This window comes from Trichomycterus rosablanca, chromosome 19 (assembly GCF_030014385.1).
Source record: "Trichomycterus rosablanca isolate fTriRos1 chromosome 19, fTriRos1.hap1, whole genome shotgun sequence".
NCBI lineage: Eukaryota > Metazoa > Chordata > Actinopteri > Siluriformes > Trichomycteridae > Trichomycterus > Trichomycterus rosablanca.
The window spans coordinates 872,501-892,500 of NC_086006.1; the positions used below are offsets into that span (position 1 = coordinate 872,501).

Below are 20,000 nucleotides of genomic sequence, written 5' to 3' on the forward strand. Positions count from 1 at the left end.
CACTGAGAAGTTTGCCATGAGAAAAGCTCGACGTTACTCAGGAACCAACCCCGTCAAACTGGTCATTCCTGCACTGGTGAGATACACACACACACACACACACACACACTCACACACACACACACAGTGATCATAACAGGAAGTGGTGTGTGTTGACAGGAAATGATGTACGTGTGGAACGGCTTCACCATCGTTGGGAAGCGAGCGGATGTGACGGAGGCGTTACTGATCACCATCGAGAGAGCTGAGGAGCAGCTGAGGAACGAGCCCAGTGAGTCTCATCATCTCAACCTCATCTCAACCTCATCTCAACCTCACAACCTCATCTCACCCTCACACACACCAGATCCACTCCCACTGATCACAGTCGGCATCCCACTTCATCCTAAAATCCTTCCACACCTAATCCACCAGACCCGTGTGTGTGTGGCTCTCAGGGGCCCAGAACATCTGAAACAGCTTCAGCTTTGATCTTCCTCACCAAAGTCCAGTTCACTCAGCATCACACACAGATCTGTCGCTCCAGAGTCCAGCGGCGGTGTGATTTATACACTTCATTCTACTGCATGTCACATGATGATGATGATGATGATGATGATGATGATGATGTGTGTGTGTGTGTGTGTGTGTATGTTTCAGACCCCTCTGAGTTCCACCCTGATGACGAGTGCTTGGTGCAGATGTTGAAGGGTTTGTGTCTGAAACATCTGGACCGGTTCCTGCAGGCTGAGCTGTGTTTCTCTCAGGTCATCGCCAGGTTCGTACTCGTCTCTGTGTGGTCAGAAGTTTATAGACACTGTAAATAACGAGGGTTTAATTCCTCCACCGTTCTTCTTCTGTTCATCATTTATTGTGGGACACGTCTGGATCGTGTCTGCACCTTGTCTGTGATGTGTCTGAACTGTGTCTGGAACACATCTGGACCATGTCTGGGTCATGTCTAGAACATGTCAGGGTCATGTCTTTACCGTGTCTGGAACACATTTGGACCATGTCTAGAACATGTCTGGACTGTCTGGAACACATCTGGTTTATGTCTAGACTGTGTCTGGAACACATCTGGACCATGTTTGGATCATGTCTAGACCATATCTGGATCATGTCTAGACTGTGTCTGGAACACATCTGGATCATGTCTAGACCACATCTGGATCGTGAAAATTTATTCAGTCACAGAAAAAACCTGAAAAACAAAGTAAACTCAACTCTCTCTGTCTATATATATATTGTGTGTTTGTGTGTATATTGATGTGTGTGTGTGTGTGTGTGTGTGTATTGATGTGTGTGTGTGTGTGTGTGTGTATTGATGTGTGTGTGTGTGTGTGTGTGTGTGTGACTGTAGTGAGAAGAGGATCCGGTATGATCACTATCTGATCCCGTACACTCTCTATGAACTCGGATTGCTCTATAAACTACAGGGGGACGTCGCCAAGGCAACACACTACATCGAGGACGCAAAGTACACACACGCACACACACACACACACACACACACACACACACATACACACACACTCACACACACACACACACACACACTCACACACACACACACACACACTCACATACACACACACTCACACACACACACATACACTGATTATTATTGATTATTGATTACAGGATGAACTATAATGATTATTGATTGATTATTGATTATTGATTACAGGATGAACTATAAGGATTATTGATTGATTATTGATTATTGATTATTGACTACAGGATGAACTATAAGGATTATTCCATGGAGTCGCGGCTGCACTTTCGGATCCACGCTGCGCTCAACAGCCTGAAGGGCTCCCCGCTCAACTCACCATAGCAACACCAGCATCACCTCCTGACCTCTGACCTCTGACCCGAGCGTTCTGATCATCCTGGTACTGTAACTGCAGTGTAGCGGCTAACGCTAACACAGGAAGAACTGAGAGAGCCATTAAAGTTCACTCATTCATTCATTCAACCAAAGTTCTTTTTTTTCTTACACACACACACACACACACACACACACCACACACTGTACACGCACACACACACACTGTACACGCACACACACACACACACACACTGTACACACACATACTGTACACGCACACACACTTGATGAGCAGGTGTGTCTGCAGGAAAATGATGTGAATAAAACTTTAATTTAGGGGGGGGCAATGTGTGTGTGGGGGGGTTAGTTGAGGTGTTTATTCTGATTTGATTATTATTAGTTCAGGAGTGAAATATAAATATTTTATTTTTATTTATTTTGATTGAGGCAGTTAATCAGAGCTGAACGTTCACACGTCTCTCATCTCACCAGCATCATTAAAGCTGCAGTCTGGAACTTTAGCGTCTCGTAAATCACAAACACAAACATCACGGCTGCTGCTCAGGCGCTTAAATCTCCTCTCATCCCCAGACTCGGGGGTGCAGCGACCCACCACACGCTGAGATCTGGAGTTTGAATCCGGGTGTCCGGCAGACACGATTGGCTGTGTCAGAGGGCGGGAGGGTTAACCAGGTTCCTAACTGCTGCTGCATTGGAGCCTTTGCTGGCCAACACGTTACTCTCTGTACGCCATGCTGCTCTCTGTTAGGAGAAAGGAGTGGTCGATGATTTCACGCATGTCTGTGACCCCACTCGGCCAGTGCAGTGGTGGACCAAGCAGCAGAGGGAATCAGCAGTGAGCTGGCTGGACCGTGGTCGGGTAGGAGGAGGCGTGTGCTAGCCTGCGGTTCTCCTCAGCAGAGCTGTGAGGAACTAATAACAGTACTGTAAATGAATAAAGTTCCTGGTGCTCCGAGCAAGTGTTTCTACATTATTACTGTCAGTAATGGGGCTTGTCCAGTATCTTGAGTTTAGCGATGCTTCTCAGTTTAGAAGTTGTGAAACACACAGCTCTGCATCTCCACCAGAGGGCTCCACCTTTCCAAAAGTTCCACACTGCAGCTTTAATTACTCAGTGGACAGAACAGAAGCGATGAATGAATGAATGATTATTCTTATTATTATTCGATTGTCATAGAGATTACGCAATCATAGTGCTGCTCCACCCACACTGGAACCTGGATCCATTCCCCACTACAAACGAGCCAGCAGAACCAGCTCCACCAGGACCATCTTTTTCCCCACATGTGCTCTTGGTTCCAGTATGGGTGGGAAAAAAGATTCAAACACATGCTGGTGGTCCCAAAATGGGTTGGAAAAAATGTCAGACTATGTGCTGTTCCAATATGGGTGGGAAAAAAAGATTCAGTACTTGCTGTTGGTTCCAATATGGGTGTAAAGAAAATATTCAGAACTCATGTTTGTTCCAATATTGGTGTGAAAAAAAGATTTGAATACATGCTGGAGGTTCCAGTATAGGTGGGAAAAGAATTGGTTTTAATGTAGGTGGAAAATTCCATCATGTGCTGTTGGTTCCAATATGGGTGGTAAAAAAAAAGATTCAGAATGTGTTCTGTGGATCAAATATGGGTGGGAAAAATTCAATAATGTGCTGTTTGTTCCAGTGTGGGTGGGAAACAAATAGATAATTTGCTGTTTGTTTAATGTGGGTGTGATTTTTTTTTTTCACACATCCTATGCTGTTGGTTCCAATATGGGTAGGAAAGAAATTCAATAATGTGCTGTTTGTTCCAATGTGGGTGGAAAAAAAAGTATAGAATTCATGTTGGTTCCAATATTCTGATTCTGAAAATAATTAACCATGTGTTGTTCGTTTCAAGGTGGGTGGGAAAAACAAATTGAATACATTCTGTGTTTTCTAATGTGGGTGGGAAAAAAAGTTGAAACTAAATCCAGATTTTCTCGATTTACTGCTGACACCAAAATTTTTGTGCCTTTTGTACGTTTTTGTCTTTAATTAAACGATTTTAAACATTTTGTGCTTCTCTGTTTGACTGTACTTTATGTGGCCAAAAGTATGTGGACGCCTCTTTATAAACCTGCTGAACCTTCATTCCAAACTCACCAACGTTACTCCAGCTCCTCACTGTTGCTTGAACAGCCGCCACTTTTCTGTTAAATCTGTCCACTTCTGTCTCACGTCTGTGGGAACTTGTGCCCGTTCAGTCTGGAGCTTTTGAGCGAGGCGGACCGACACGCAGCTGATGTTCTAATTCATTCCAGAAGTGCTCGGTAGGGGTTTAGGTCGGGACTCTGTGCAGGTCACTGGAGTCCCTGCAAACCAAGTTGGTCCAACCGAGGCGTATCTTTATGAACAAGGACCTTCCCTAAAGTGTTGCCACACAGATGGAAGCATGTAATGATCTAACTGATTAATCAGATTTTATATAATTGATTGTATACATGGTGGCTCGGCAATGCATTCTCACAGCACAAAGGTTGTGGGTTCGATTCCCAAGCTGGGCGATCAGGGTCCTTATTGTGTTGATTTTGCATGTTCTCCCTGCGTCTGTGTGGGTTTCCTCCAGACACTCCGGTTTCCTCCTACAGTCAAAATACATGCAAAAACATGCCTAACTGTGTGTGTGTGTGTTTCCTTTAGCGTTTCGCCCAGTGAATCAGACCCACCGCGACCCAGACCAGGATAAAGTGGTGCTAAATCAGACACTGAATGATGAATGATAATTATATACAGAATTGACTGAAGCACATTTAGTTGTTTATTAGAGGCGTGTCCACATACTTTTGGCCGTATCGTGTGTTTTTCATTCTGTCATGTATCTGTCGGGTCGTCGGTGTAACGATAAATCGTTCTGTCACGATACGAGCAATACATCACCATGTGTTACTGAACTATCAGGATCAGAAATTATAATAATAATAATAAAGGAGCTGAAGCAATAAGAAGCCTCCAGCAGTGAGAGTGATGCATCATGGGTGAGAGTGATGCATCATGGGTGCAGATCTTTCACTGATGTTGTGTACTGACTGACTCTCTATGCAGTGAGAATCTCACACACTCATTAATAAAGACGTTTTCTTCATCTCTCAGTCCGTCTCAGCTCCAGTCTCTTTTTTTATTCTATTTCTCATCTTTATCTTTTATTTTATTTAGTCGTATCCGGTTCCCCAGGTTATACCTGCAGGGTAACACACAGGGTCACGCACTGCTCTCCGTTATTCACCGTCTCTGTGCAGCGCCTCGAGCAGCCAGCAGAGGTCGTAACTGCAGCACTGATGAGGAATCTCAGTCGGCTGAAGCCACTCATGTCTGTGTAGGGGCCCGACGGGTCGGTAGCACAGCTCAGATTCTAGTTCACGATATTCAATTAAAATAATAAATGAATATTCACGTGTCCTGATCTGCTCATGAATTCCTTCCTAAAGCTCATAAAGCTCCTGTCCTATCAAGCTCGCTGAAGGACGTGTCTGAACTGCTACTGTTTCTGCTGTCCATTGATTTTTGAAACTGTCAGTAATTGAACTGTGAGCTGCTGTTGCTCTGAAGAAGAACGATGAGAAGTTTGGCCAATGGTTACGCGAAGGGCGTGAGAAGGAGAGAAGAGAAGGACCAATGAACTGCAGGAATTTATTTCGAAGGTGTTTACTGATGTTGGGGCCACTGGAGCTTCTCCACACAGGGTCACAGTCAGACCGGAACAGGAAGGGCCTTCCCTAAACTGTTGTCTCACATTTGGAGGCGTATCGTTTGTTATGACAGCTTTATCCTGGACTTTGTAGTTTGTAGTGGTGTCCTGATACTTTAGGTGAGATAGTGACGTGGTGAGTAAACAGCGGTGTAACTCTGGTCGTTGCTCCTCACCGTGTGATGAAACGTTCCAGTAAAGCGACGCTCAGGTTCCTCGGGTTCCTCACCGTTACTCCCCTCACTCACTCACTCACTCACTCACTATCTCACTCGCCCCGTGTTTACCCTGGTTAATGATTGATGAAGCTCAGATTTTGGTGAACTCAGGACTGCTGGAGCAGAAGATCAGAGAAGATCAGACCGAGGAACAGGATGATGAGACCTGCACTTCTGCTCTTCACGTTCCTCCTGCTCCAGATCGTCGTCCACACTGTAAGTCTCAGATTTTTCTTTCATCTTATTTAATCTGTAGAACTCTTCGCTTCTCCATTAGCAGCATGTGGCTGAAGTTCTTCCCCAGAGCTTCATGTTTCCCTCAGAACGTTCAGAGAGCAGATCTGATCAGACCCTGTTAGCTTAGCGGATCAGTAGAGCTTATTCCACCAAAGCACCAAGGGAAGATCTTTTTTCCATTTCATTTCTCTTTCTTTCTTAGTCGTAGCCAGTTCCTCTTCCTCTGCTGGAGACCCTGATGGTGTATGAGGAGGGGATATTCTCCTGACACGCCCTCCCTCCCACGTTTCTGCACTCCCCCGACCCCTTCTTATTTCTCCGTACTTCGGTGGATCGGCGCGTGAGGTCGGTCTCACGCTGGGAGAGTCACGCGCTGATCTCACTTCTGTACAGGAGCCTCGGCCTATTATCCAGGGTCCTTACACAGTACCAAAGACTCCGCCCACTTTTTAGTCCCGTCTTTTCCCACCCAGCAGACTAGTGGCCCATTCTGTCTGCTGCAGGCCCTGAAGATCGTACCTGCTAGAGGGGGCCCAGCCGACTGGTAGCAGAGCCGAGATTCATGATTCTTTCTAATGAGAGCTCATGAGAACTGTCTCATAAGAACTGTGTCTCATAAGAACTGTGTCTCATAAGTACTGTGGATGTCTCAGTTCTTTCCAGTAGGTGTGTCAGTGGTGTTTGGAGGAGTGAGAGGATCTGATGATCTGATGATGAGTTGGTGTTTAGTTTAGTGTTGAACTTTGCTTGGTGTTTGGTGTTGATGTTATTGATCAGTGTGAAGGTCCGACTGAGGAACCGTCAATACAGCTATGAATGAGTGAGTAAATGTGTGTGTGTGTGTGTGTGTGTGTGTGTGTGTGTGTGTGTGTGACTGGGTGGGTGGATGAGTGTGTGTGTGTGTGTGTGGGTGGATGAGTGTGTGTGTGTGTGTGTGTGTGAGTGGGTGTATGAGTGTGTGTGTGTGAGTGTGTGTGTGAGTGTGTGTGTGAGTGGGTGAGTGTATGTGTGAGTGTGTGTGTGAGTGTGTGTGTGTGTGTGTGGGTGGATGAGTGTGTGTGTGTGTGAGTGGGTGAGTGAGTGTATGAGTGTGTGTGTGAGTGTATGAGTGGGTGTGTGAGTGGGTGAGTGAGTGTATGAGTGTGTGGGTGAGTGAGTGAGTGTATGAGTGTGTGGGTGAGTGAGAGTGTATGAGTGTGTGAGTGTGTGTGTGAGTGTGTGTGTGAGTGTGTGGGTGAGTGTGTGAGTGTATGAGTATGTGTGTGTGTGTGAGTGTGTGAGTGGGTGAGTGAGTGTATGAGTGTGTGAGTGTGTGGGTGAGTGAGTGAGTGTATGAGTATGTGTGTGTGTGTGTGAGTGGGTGGGTGAGTGAGTGAGTGTGTGAGTGTGTGTGAGTGGGTGGGTGAGTGAGTGAGTGTATGAGTGTATGAGTGTGTGTATGAGTATGTGAGTGTGTGTGTGAGTGGGTGGGTGAGTGAGTGAGTGTATGAGTATGTGAGTGTGTGTGTGAGTGTGTGGGTGAGTGTGTGGGTGAGTGGGTGAGTGTGTGTGTGAGTGTGTGGGTGAGTGGGTGGGTGAGTGTGTGGGTGAGTGGGTGGGTGAGTGTGTGAGTGAGTGGGTGAGTGTGTGAGTGTGTGGGTGAGTGTGTGTGTGAGTGTGTGAGTAAATGAGTGAGTAATATAATACAGTACATATTTAATCTGAGCTCTTCTGTACACAGAAACATGAGACCCAGGAGGTGAAGGTTTAATTAATTAATTTAATTAATAAGTGCAGTCTAGCTAGTCCTATTTATATGGGCACAGAGGAGTCACTCACTGTAGTCAGTCATAATCACTAATGATCTCAACTCAGCTGCTTCATGTAACTCTGTTTCATGAGAACTCTGGAAGATAAGAACTCTCATGAGAACTCTGGAAGATAGGAACTCTCATGAGAACTCTGGAAGATGAGAACTCTGGAAGATGAGAACTCTCATGAGAACTCTAGAAGATGAGAACTCTCATGAGAACTCTAGAAGATGAGAACTCTGGAAGATAGGAACTCTCATGAGAACTCTGGAAGATGAGAACTCTGGAAGATGAGAACTCTGGAAGATGAGAACTCTCATGAGAACTCTGGAAGATGAGAACTCTGGAAGATGAGAACTCTCATGAGAACTCTGGAAGATGAGAACTCTGGAAGATGAGAACTCTCATGAGAACTCTGGAACATGAGCAGAATATATGCAGCAACAGTTTAGGGAAGGCCCCTTCTTGTTTAATCACAAATCAAGCTCTATAAAGACATGAAGAGAAGCTCAGTGTGAAGTAACTCCTGTGTCCTGCACAGATCTTCAAAACTGGAACATCTGGAACATCAGCTGAGGTTTTCTTGACCAGTCATGCTGGAACCGGGACAGGACCTTCCCTAAACTGTTGCTGCACAGTCAGAAGCATTATGGATCATGTCCTTTATATAAGTGATTTATTACCTGTTAGTGACTGTTGTGGCTGAAACACTTTTGTCCATATAGTGACTGAATTCTTCTCATTGATGCTCCTCAAACGTAAACATGTCGGACTCCCTGTGTAATGCCTCTGTTCATTTCTCTTCATACAGGAGGAGGATTCCATCCAAAAACACGAGACCCAAAAACCATCACCCCCACCCGGCCCTGCAGCACCGACAGCACCGCCCCCGCCCCCGCCCCCGGTCCAGCCGAACAGTTTGGTATCTTTGGAGTGTTTAGATCAGAAGTACACCCGCGCTTCCTGCGCCAAGGTCTTCTGCCCGCCGTGGCTCCGCTGCATCAGGGGCGAGTGCGTGTGCAAGCTGCCCTATCAGTGCCCGCGCCTGGGGCCGGGCGTGTGCGGCCTGAACGGACGGGACTACCTGTCGCTGTGCCAGGCTCAGGCCATCTCCTGCCGGGACGAGCAGCCTGTCGTCTCACACTACGGGAAGTGCGAAGGTAAGACGGGCGTGGCCCCCGTGAGCCGTGTTTTCCACCGGTGAACCCAGAAATAGGCCGTGGGTTTAAATCTCACAGACGATGATTGGCTGGTTGCAGTTACGCCCTCTGCTGACTGATCGATGGTGCTGCACAGAGACGGGGGATAACAGAGAGCAATGCGTGACTCTCTGTGCGCGATACGGATCTCCGTATGAACCCTGGTGCAGGTGAAAAGAAGCGGTCTGTACTGGACACGTGTTTGTGTGGGGGGGGGGGCGTGTGTTAGTCACGGCTCTTTTCGGTCAGTAGTGGACGTCTGCAGCAGTAGAGAGAAGGCGAAATATTGCCAAAAATATGTGGACACCTCACAGTGTGACTGTGCCCACATTTCTGGGATGTTTTTTCCCTGATTTTAAAGTCTGTGGGAATTTGTGCCCATTCAGTCAAAAGAGTATTTGTAAGGTCAGGCACTCGTGTGTGTGTGTGTGTGTGTGTGTGTGTTAGGTGTTATCTCTGAGGGGCAGTTGAAGAATTCGGGGGATCACGAGGTGGTTGTGATGACCACGCCCAAACACAGAGCGCTGATATGTGGAACTGAGTCCTGGAACATGGCCGCCGCTAACGTGGTCTGCAGACAGTTTAAAAAAAACAAAAGGTACACATACACACACACACACACACACACACACACTCACACACACACACACACACACACACTCACACACACACAGAAACACACTCACACACAGAAACACACACACTCACACACACAGAGAAACACACACACACAGAAAAACACACAGACATACACCCACACACTTAGACAAACACACACAAGCACACACACACAGATTCTCAGGGTTAGTGTCAGTATTAGTGTCAGTATTAGTCAGGTGGTCCTCAGGGTGTCAGTATTAGTGTCAGTATTAGTGTCAGTATTAGTCAGATGGTCCTCAGGGTGTCAGTATTAGTGTCAGTATTAGTGTCAGTATTAGTGTCAGTATTAGGGGGGTGGTCCTCAGGGTGTCAGTATTAGTGTCAGTATTAGTGTCAGTATTAGTCAGATGGTCCTCAGGGTGTCAGTATTAGTGTCAGTATTAGTGTCAGTATTAGTGTCAGTATTAGTGTCAGTATTAGTGTCAGTATTAGTCAGGTGGTCTTCAGGGTGTCAGTATTAGTGTCAGTATTAGTGTCAGTATTAGTGTCAGTATTAGTGTCAGTATTAGGGGGGTGGTCCTCAGGGTGTCAGTATTAGTGTCAGTATTAGTGTCAGTATTAGGGGGGTGGTCCTCAGGGTGTCAGTATTAGTGTCAGTATTAGGGGGTGGTCCTCAGGGTGTCAGTATTTCTGTCAGTACTTTCATGTCTGTGTCTTTCCTCCTGCCGTCAGAGGAGCCGCCGCGGCCGAGACCGTGGAGGTGAAGGACCTCGAGGTGAAAGCTGGGTGGGCGTGGCCGGGGGAGTGTATGAGTGTGAGGTGTACGGGGTACGAGAGCTCACTGATGGAGTGCGAGCTTTACAAACCTCGCAAAGTTGGTGACTACACCCTCATCTCCGCGGTAACCTGCTACAACGAACCCAAAGGTACAGTACGTATATGATACTGGAACTATTTACACCGTACATGGTCAAAAGTATGTGGACGCTCCTCCTAATGATTTATCATAAAAATGATCTAAGTTACAAGATACGCTTTTAACATTGTGGGAACAGTTTAGGGAAGGTCCTCTTCCTCTGTCAGCATGGTTATGATTATATAGACGTGGTTTGACTAGTCGTGTATAAAGGAGCTCCAGTCGCTCTACACAGAGTCCTGGTGAACACTCAGCCTGACTCAACACTTTTGGGATGGATTAAACTGCACCCAGTCAGTACACATTCCAGCAGGTGGATTAGAGTTCAGTTCTAGACACGTGAAGGAAGCACCTGAGCACAGATCTGAGTCCCAGTACCTTAAATTAAGACGATGACCACTGAACGAGTGTACGAGACGGCCAGAACTACAGCACGTTACGTTCCTCTGGGCCCTGCATGGCAACAACTCAGAAGACTCAGAAGCTGGATTATCAGGGGCTACAGGTGACAGCGGGCGCTGGAGAAAGCTGTCTGTGCAGACAACCATCACAAAGTCATGATGACGTAGTGAATCACCTGTAGAGAGGAGCTGATGGTGTTTAATAATGTATAATAATAAACAGCGACGCTCTGTTACTGATGTTTGTAGGCGGGCGGTGTTCGGAGTTCACCTGTGTGAACAGGAAGTGCATCTCGTGGAACAGCACCTGTGACGGAGTGGACGACTGCGGGGACGCCAGCGACGAGATGTGCTGCACAGGTACGAGGGTCACACGTTCTCGGTGGTATTTCTGCATTTTCTCCCAGTTTAGTCGTAGCCTCTTCCTCTGCTGGAGACCTCGATGGTGTACGAGGAGGGTATGTTCTCCTGACACGCCCTCCCTCTGATGTGTGCCCTTCTTATCCCCCCGTACTTCGGTGGATGTCAGTCTTGCTCACGGAGAGTCACGCGCTGATCTCCAGGTTCCTCCACTTCTGTACAGGCGCCCCGGCCTACTAACCAGACCCCGCCCACTTTTTAGACAGAACTGAACCAGTGTGTGTGTGTGTGTGTGTGTGTGTGTTGCAGATTGCAGTAACGGTGCCTACCACTGTAAATCCGGGGTGTGTCTGTCACCCCACGCTGTTAGAGATCAGATTCGGGACTGTTTAGGTGGGGAAGATGAAGCTGCAGGAGCCAATCAGAAGCCTTCAAACACCAGTGAGCACCAATCAGATCTTTTGTTTTTTAGCTATTGATCTTTCATTAAACTATCCAGGAACTCTACAGTCTCAGCTGTGCTGTCAGCCGGCCAGGCGCCTATGCAGACACATGATTGGCTGTGTGTCTGTTAAGGTAGGGATGAGGCCTGGAACAGGGCTCCTAGTCACTGGTGCGAGTGCGCCCTCTGCTGGCCGATCAGTAGAACGTGGCTCTCCACACACGATGCTGCACTCTGTTAGACTCCGCCCCTCACTGGTGAAAAGAAGCGATCAGGGGCCGAGGGGCGTCTGAGAACGAGGGGGTGGGAGTGGCAATACACAGAAACTCCGATTAGACACAACTGGACTGGGAATAAAAATAAATAAATAAATAAATAAATAAATAAATAAATAAATAATATACAAGCACACAGTGGAGCCAAAAGTATGTGGACGCCTCATCAGATTTAAAATGACTTCAGACAAAAACTTTCAATCTGATTCGTCTGTTTTTTAGGTAAAATTTTAAGTGCTGGCAGAGAAAACCACCGTCCTGAAGGTATGAAACACACACACACACACACACACACACACGCACGCACGCACACACACACACACACACACACGCACGCACACACACGCACGCACGCACACACACACACACACACACACACACACACACACACACACACACACACACACGCACACGCACACACACATACACGATCAGCATTACTAACGTGACCTGTGTTTGTTTTACAGAGCTAGAATTCAATCCTAAAGAAGGTACATTTCTACACACACACACACACACACTTTACTGTCAGACTTAAAGGTTCACATACACACCATTGTGTTAATGCTGTTTATATATATGTGTGTGTGTGTGTGTGTGTGTGTGTGTGCGTGTGTGTGTGTGTGTGTGTGTGTGTGTATCAGCTATACTAAATGCCCGTAAGCACATTGAGAGCCAGTTGCATTGTGGGATTCCCAACATGGACTACGTTCATAAGACGGAGAAGGAAATGCTACGGCCACGCACCAAACGTGTAGTCGGGGGACAGCAAGCTCTACCGGTCAGCACACTACACAACACTACACACTAATACACAACACTACACACTGCACAACACTACAATACACAACACTACACACTACACAACACTACACAACACTACACACTACACAACACTACACACTACACAACACTACAATACACAACACTACAATACACAACACTACACACTACACAACACTACAATACACAACACTACACACTACACAACACTACAATACACAACACTACACACTAATACACAATATTACACAGTAATACACAGAACTACACAACACTACACACCACATGGTGCAGTACAATATTGTGTAACAATACACAACATCACACTGTGCAGCACTGTATACTGTGTGTGTGTGTGTGTGTGTGTGTGTGTGTGTGTGTGTGTGTGTGTGTGTGTGTGTGTGTGTGTGTGTGTAGACTCAGATCCAGTGGCAGGTTGCTATCGAGGATGAAGGGAGGATCCACTGTGGTGGTGCGTACCTGGGTGGCTGCTGGGTCCTGACCGCCGCCCACTGTGTAAGGTAACCAATCAGGAATCAGACTTTCTATTACAGAACTAGCACATCTCACCTGATCTCACCTGATCTCACCTGGTGCACACTGCAACTTCCTGACCTCTCACCTGTCCCCAGCTGTCTCACACCTTGATGTCTTACCTGTCCCCACTTCAGCTGTCTCACACCTTCATGTCTTACCTGTCCCCAATGTGAGCAGGAACAAACCCAAGGAGTTCAGGATCAAGTTCTCCTTGTGGAGTAAGGTGATGCTGCTGACCACCTCCGACACCATCCCTGTGAAGAGCATCATCATCCACCACGAGTACAACTCCCGCACCTCTCAGAACGACATCGCCCTCATCCAGCTGCAGAACCTGGCTCACGTGAAGGAGTGTCTGCACCCCAACCCCGCCGTGCGCTCCATCTGCGTCCCCTGGTCCCCGCTGCAGTTCCTGCCCAACTCCACCTGCACCATCTCCGGCTGGGGGCGCGGCCGCCAAGGTTAAACCTTCACTCAGACTCTCCTACGCTGTCTGTCCTCTCCACCTCTCACCTGTCCACACCTGTCTTACCTGTCCACACCTGTCTTAGCTGTCCACTCGCTCTCTCACCTGTCCACTCCCTCTCTCACCTGTCCACACCTGTCTTAGCTGTCCACTCGCTCTCTCACCTGTCTACTCGCTCTCTCACCTGTCCACTCGCTCTCTCACCTGTCCACACCTGTCTTACCTGTCCACTCGCTCTCTCACCTGTCCACACCTGTCTTAGCTGTCCACTCGCTCTCTCACCTGTCCACACCTGTCTTACCTGTCCACTCCCTCTCTCACCTGTCCACACCTGTCTTAGCTGTCCACTCGCTCTCTCACCTGTCTACTCGCTCTCTCACCTGTTCACTCGCTCTCTCACCTGTCCACACCTGTCTCACATGTCCACTCGCTCTCTCACCTGTCCACTCGCTCTCTCACCTGTCCACTCGCTCTCTCATCTGTCCACACCTGTCTCACATGTCCACTCGCTCTCTCACCTGTCCACTCGCTCTCTCACCTGTCCACACCTTTCTTACCTGGGTACAGCTTTTGTGTCCCTGCATGTCCATCTGTAATGCTTGTCCACATCTTACCCGTCTTACCTGTCCACATCTCACCTGTCTTACCAGTCCACATCTTACCTGTCTTACCTGTCCTTATCTCACCTGTCTTACCTGTCCTTATCTCACCTGTCTTACCTGTCCTCATCTAATCTTTTTTACTTGTCCATGTCTCACCTGTTTAAACCTTCTCACCTGTCCACCCACCTGCTCTCACCCATACAGATTGAATACAGGTGGATTGTGTACATTTATTAACATGTTTAATATTTTCTGTGTGTGTGTGTGTGTGTAGAGACAGACAGAGTTTATACTCTGAATTACGCAAATGTAAATATTATCGGTAACTGCAGTCAGTACTACAAGGACCGATTTTACGACGGCATGGAGTGTGCAGGTATGTGTTCACCTGTCTCACCTCACCTGACTATACCACAACTGTCTAACCTAACCTGTTTATATCACACCTGTCTCACCTCACCAGTTTATACCTTACATGTCATCACCCTTCTTACTTGTCCAAATGTTTAAAATGTTACCTCTTCCAAGTCCACCTGTCTCATTAGTCTAATAACCACACTGTTACCTGTCTCACCCATCCACACCTGTCTCACCTGTCGCAGGTGACCTGGAGGGAACGGTGGACGCGTGTCAGGGTGACTCCGGAGGTCCGTTGGTGTGCACGGACGCGAGCGGGGTGTCGTATGTGTGGGGGATCGTGAGCTGGGGGGAGAAATGCGGGGTGGCCGGTTACCCCGGAGTCTACACCAAAGTGGCCGATTATTTTGAGTGGATCCGACTCCACACCGGCTGGCCTGAAGTCACCAAGTACAACCACTGAAGAGGAAAGTGACCAGGGCGTGGCGTAGTGACCACTGCAGGACCGTTTTTTCTCTGGACTTTAGTTTATTTAGTTTAAATAAAATTACTGAATGAATTCTTCTGGTTTCGGTGATCTCGGTGTGTTTGTGGATTTATAAGAACATCTCGGCGCTTCATGATTTATTAATAATAAACACAGCGCCCTCTAGTGGCGGCTTTAGGAAATGATTCAGAGAACCCAAATATTGTCAACACTATATGGTCAAAATTATTTGGACACCCCTTCTAATGATTGAATGCATGTGTTTCAGCCACAGTAGTTGCTCACAAGTCAGTTATAAAGGGAAAAAAAGGGTTCCAGCTTTGCAGCAATAGTTTAGGGAAGGTCCTTTCCTGTTCCAGTATGACTCTAGCTCTATAAAGACATGAAGAAAAGCTTCCTACACAGAGCCCTGACCTCAGCCAAACTCAACAGCCATACAAATGCTGGCACAAATTCCCTTACACACACACTTCTTGTCTGTGAGACGTCTGTCAAGCTCACGATCAGGTGTCCATATACTTTTGGCTCTATAGTGTAAGATGTTGGATGAATAGAAATCATTTAGTATCACACACTCAGCGAGGGGGCGAATACTTTTTCACAGTGACGGACGGCTGGCGTGCCGTGTTTGTGTTCAGGAATGAGTGACGCATGCTAGGATTAATTCTTTGTTTGCCGAAGCGTCTGATGAAACGCGCTGACGAACGCGGTATTAACAATCAGTCGAAAGTTTATGGACACCCACCTCTCACACATCACAGAACCGTGCGCTCACCCTGCACCGTGAACGTTTATAAACCGCTGGGGCCACTGTGCTCCTGGAAAGCGAGTATTTACGGACACTGGGGGCCTAGTGGGTAGAGCTTTGGGCTATCAATCGAAAGGTTAAGAGTTTGAATCCCAGCTATGCCATGAAGCCACGTGTTGGGCACTTGAGCAAAGCCCTTAACCCTGTCTACTCCAGGGGCCCCGTACAATAACTGACCCTGCACTCCGACCCCAGGAGAAAAAGAATTTCATTATACTGTACACATGAATTTATATGTATGATAAATAAGGCGTTCATACAGTCACGAGCATCAATGAGGTTGGGGGCTGATGTCGGCATTCCAATTCATCCCAGAGGTGGATGGGATTAGGATCACTATGGTAGCCAGCTTGTGCATTCTTCTAGCACTCATCAAACTTACAGCTGCTGCTCCAGAGTCCAGTGGTCGATGCTTAAGCACTCAGGTTTAACTGGTTTTTACTTCAGATTCCCCTGAATCTTTTGATCGTGTTATGCACTGTAGGGGGTAAAGTGCCCAAAACATTCTTATTGCTAAACAACCTTTTTTGCACCACAGAGCGGTTTCTAGAGCATCGCTGAGTTTGAGGAAAGCCCCATATAAGGAAAAGTGTTGATAATAAAAATGAGGTTTTGAACACCCCGAATCTCAGCTCTGCTACCGGTCAGCTGGGCGCCATCTAGAGGGCACGATCGGTAGTGCAGACAGTGCAGCAGATAAAATAAAATCAGCCACTAGTCTGCTGGGTGGGAAAAGACCGGACTAAGTGGGCGTGGTCTTTAAACACTGTGCAAGGACCCAAGTGCCTGTACAGAAGTGGATGAGCCTCATGTGTGAATCCATCGAAGCACGGCAAAAAAGAAGGGGTAAAGGGACTGCGTACGGGTCGGAGGGGGCGTGAGCAGGCAAATTTACCCTCCTCTAACGCAATCAGAATCCCCAGCAGTGGAAGACTAATTGGCTATGCTAAACTGGGAGAAAAATGCAGAAATAAAATAGGCAAAAAATGAGGTTTCAGCCTTTATAGAAAAAAATACTTTACTGTTCAACACAAACAATATTCATAACAATAATAATAATAAAATAATACAATATTTACAGGAAATAAATCAAAACAAACAATAAAAATCCTTCCAGTAACGTCAGTAAACATGTACAAGGTAAAAATGGCACATGTGAAGTGTGGCGGAGGTACAAAATCAGCAACACAAACACAACAATCATCCTTCATCTGAGTCTGATCGTCTTCATCTCCGCCACACTGAAGTCATGTGATCAGCAAACAGTCCGTCACGTGACGTATCACGCCGAGTAAAATACTGCTGTGTGTGTGTGTGTGTGTGCGCGCGGGCGTGTCACTCCTCGCGGGACGTCTGTACTTTGGAGTAGCTGGCGCAGGGGTTCTTGATGATGCAGGAGGCGGGCAGGGAGAACGGCGGGCAGAAGGTGCAGGGCACCGGGCAGCTCACGTTCCTCTCCATGAAGTTGAAGAAGAACCTCCACCAGACGCGGCTCAGGTAGTTGTGAGGAGAATCTCTCAGACCCTGGAGGTGAGAGAGGAGGAGACACGGAGGAGGTGTTATTATTTATGATGAACAGGGTGGGAGTTGTAGTTTTTCTGGGGGGGGGGGGGGGGGATGATTTGTAGTTCTGTACCTGGTTGTTAGCCATGGTGTGGTACCAGCAGAAGAGGCGTGACGTGATGAAGTACGCCACCACCACGTCCACGCTGTAGTGCTCGTGAGCCACCAGGATGAACACCACGCCCACCGCGCTCATCACCCAGCAGATCAGTTGGTACCACCACAGGGAGGGAGGGGAGTCTACAGTGGACGATAGCACACCAGAGATGGTGGAGTTACAGACGAGACAGGTGGAGTTACAGACAAGACAGGTGGAGTTACAGACGACAGGTGGAGTTACAGACGAGACAGGTGGAGTTACAGACAAGACAGGTGGAGTTACAGACGAGACAGGTGGAGTTACAGACGAGACAGCTGGAGTTACAGACGAGACAGGTGGAGTTACAAACTAGTCAGGTGGAGTTACAAACTAGTCAGGTGGAGTTACAGACAGGTGGAGTTACAGACAGGTGGAGTTACAGACGAGACAGGTAGAGTTACAGACGAGTCGGGTGGAGTTACAGACGAGTCGGGTGGAGTTACAGACGAGTCGGGTGGAGATACAGACAAATCAGGTGGAGTTACAGACGAGTCGGGTGGAGATACAGACAAATCAGGTGGAGTTACAGACGAGTCGGGTGGAGATACAGACGAGTCAGGTGGAGTTACAGACGAGTCGGGTGGAGTTACAGACAAGTCGGGTGGAGTTACAGACAAATCGGGTGGAGTTACAGACGAGTCGGGTGGAGTTACAGACAAGACGGGTGGTGTTACAGACGAGTCGGGTGGAGTTACAGACAAGACGGGTGGAGTTACAGACGAGTCAGGTGGAGTTACAGACAAGACGGGTGGAGTTACAGACGGGTGGAGTAACAGACAGTTGAAGTTACAGACAGGTGTAGTTACAGATGGGTGGATGGGTGGATGTACAGATGGGTGGAGTTACAGACAGTTGAAGTTACAGATGGGTGGAGTTACAGACGGGTGGAGTTACAGACAGTTCAAGTTACAGACGGGTGGAGTTACAGACAGGTGGAGTTACAGACAGGTGTAGTTACAGATGGGTGGATGGGTGGATGTACAGATGGGTGGAGTTACAGACAGTTGAAGTTACAGACGAGACAGGTGGAGTTACAAACTAGTCAGGTGGAGTTACAAACTAGTCAGGTGGAGTTACAGACAGGTGGAGTTACAGACAGGTGGAGTTACAGACGAGACAGGTAGAGTTACAGACAAGACGGGTGGAGTTACAGACGAGTCAGGTGGAGTTACAGACAAGACGGGTGGAGTTACAGACGGGTGGAGTAACAGACAGTTGAAGTTACAGACAGGTGTAGTTACAGATGGATGGATGGGTGAATGTACAGATGGGTGGAGTTACAGACAGTTGAAGTTACAGATGGGTGGAGTTACAGACGGGTGGAGTTACAGACAGTTCAAGTTACAGACGGGTGGAGTTACAGACAGGTGGAGTTACAGACAGGTGTAGTTACAGATGGGTGGATGGGTGGATGTACAGATGGGTGGAGTTACAGACAGTTGAAGTTACAGACGAGACAGGTGGAGTTACAGACGAGACAGGTGGAGTTACAAACTAGTCAGGTGGAGTTACAAACTAGTCAGGTGGAGTTACAGACAGGTGGAGTTACAGACAGGTGGAGTTACAGACGAGACAGGTAGAGTTACAGACGAGTCGGGTGGAGTTACAGACGAGTCGGGTGGAGTTACAGACGAGTCGGGTGGAGATACAGACAAATCAGGTGGAGTTACAGACGAGTCGGGTGGAGATACAGACGAGTCAGGTGGAGTTACAGACGAGTCGGGTGGAGTTACAGACAAGTCGGGTGGAGTTACAGACAAATCGGGTGGAGTTACAGACGAGTCGGGTGGAGTTACAGACAAGACGGGTGGTGTTACAGACGAGTCGGGTGGAGTTACAGACAAGACGGGTGGAGTTACAGACGAGTCAGGTGGAGTTACAGACAAGACGGGTGGAGTTACAGACGGGTGGAGTAACAGACAGTTGAAGTTACAGACAGGTGTAGTTACAGATGGGTGGATGGGTGGATGTACAGATGGGTGGAGTTACAGACAGTTGAAGTTACAGATGGGTGGAGTTACAGACGGGTGGAGTTACAGACAGTTCAAGTTACAGACGGGTGGAGTTACAGACAGGTGGAGTTACAGACAGGTGTAGTTACAGATGGGTGGATGGGTGGAGTTACAGACGGGTGGAGTTACAGACAGTTCAAGTTACAGACGGGTGGAGTTACAGACGGGTGGAGTTACAGACAGGTGGAGTTACAGACGGGTGGAGTTACAGACAGGTGGAGTTACAGACAGGTGGAGTTACAGACAGGTGGAGTTACAGACGGGTGA

The 20,000-nt window shown here is 47.7% G+C and overlaps 4 protein-coding genes across 6 annotated transcripts in view; 3 read left to right on the forward strand and 1 right to left on the reverse strand.

The window, feature by feature from the left end:
* LOC134333400 (tetratricopeptide repeat protein 39B) overlaps positions 1 to 4,945 on the forward strand; it is a 20,891-nt gene extending 15,946 nt beyond the window's left edge. For both annotated transcript variants that reach the window (XM_063015371.1, XM_063015372.1), the window contains exons 15-19: positions 1 to 76; positions 160 to 271; positions 640 to 757; positions 1,343 to 1,459; positions 1,723 to 4,945. The exon at positions 1 to 76 is cut by the window's left edge and continues 45 nt beyond it. In XM_063015371.1, the coding sequence (XP_062871441.1) occupies positions 1 to 76; positions 160 to 271; positions 640 to 757; positions 1,343 to 1,459; positions 1,723 to 1,819 (520 nt within the window). In that variant the 3' untranslated portion in view covers positions 1,820 to 4,945. The remainder of the gene's footprint in view (positions 77 to 159; positions 272 to 639; positions 758 to 1,342; positions 1,460 to 1,722) is intronic.
* LOC134333832 (NLR family CARD domain-containing protein 3-like) overlaps positions 1 to 20,000 on the forward strand; it is a 560,375-nt gene that overhangs the window by 422,633 nt on the left and 117,742 nt on the right. The window lies entirely within an intron of this gene.
* cfi (complement factor I) lies at positions 5,876 to 15,283 on the forward strand. Its single transcript, XM_063015365.1, has 13 exons — positions 5,876 to 5,975; positions 8,598 to 8,946; positions 9,433 to 9,583; positions 10,318 to 10,511; positions 11,152 to 11,262; positions 11,572 to 11,703; positions 12,202 to 12,243; positions 12,447 to 12,470; positions 12,624 to 12,760; positions 13,180 to 13,283; positions 13,477 to 13,760; positions 14,642 to 14,743; positions 14,970 to 15,283. The coding sequence occupies exons 1-13, from the start codon at positions 5,916 to 5,918 to the stop codon at positions 15,185 to 15,187; spliced, it is 1,908 nt and encodes a 635-aa protein (XP_062871435.1). The 5' UTR covers positions 5,876 to 5,915; the 3' UTR covers positions 15,188 to 15,283.
* sgms2b (sphingomyelin synthase 2b) overlaps positions 17,007 to 20,000 on the reverse strand; it is a 9,642-nt gene continuing 6,648 nt past the window's right edge. For both annotated transcript variants that reach the window (XM_063015398.1, XM_063015399.1), the window contains exons 5-6: positions 17,656 to 17,822; positions 17,007 to 17,543 (exon numbers count right to left, since the gene is read on the reverse strand). In XM_063015398.1, the coding sequence (XP_062871468.1) occupies positions 17,355 to 17,543; positions 17,656 to 17,822 (356 nt within the window). In that variant the 3' untranslated portion in view covers positions 17,007 to 17,354. The remainder of the gene's footprint in view (positions 17,544 to 17,655; positions 17,823 to 20,000) is intronic.

Coding starts and splice junctions, on each gene's coding strand:
- cfi (XM_063015365.1), top strand. CDS start 5,916: ATGATGAGACCTGCACTTCTGCTCTTCACGTTCCTCCTGCTCCAGATC. Junction 11,263..11,571: donor CGACGAGATGTGCTGCACAG/GTACGAGGGTCA, acceptor TGTGTGTTGCAG/ATTGCAGTAACGGTGCCTAC. Junction 12,471..12,623: donor AGAATTCAATCCTAAAGAAG/GTACATTTCTAC, acceptor TGTGTGTATCAG/CTATACTAAATGCCCGTAAG.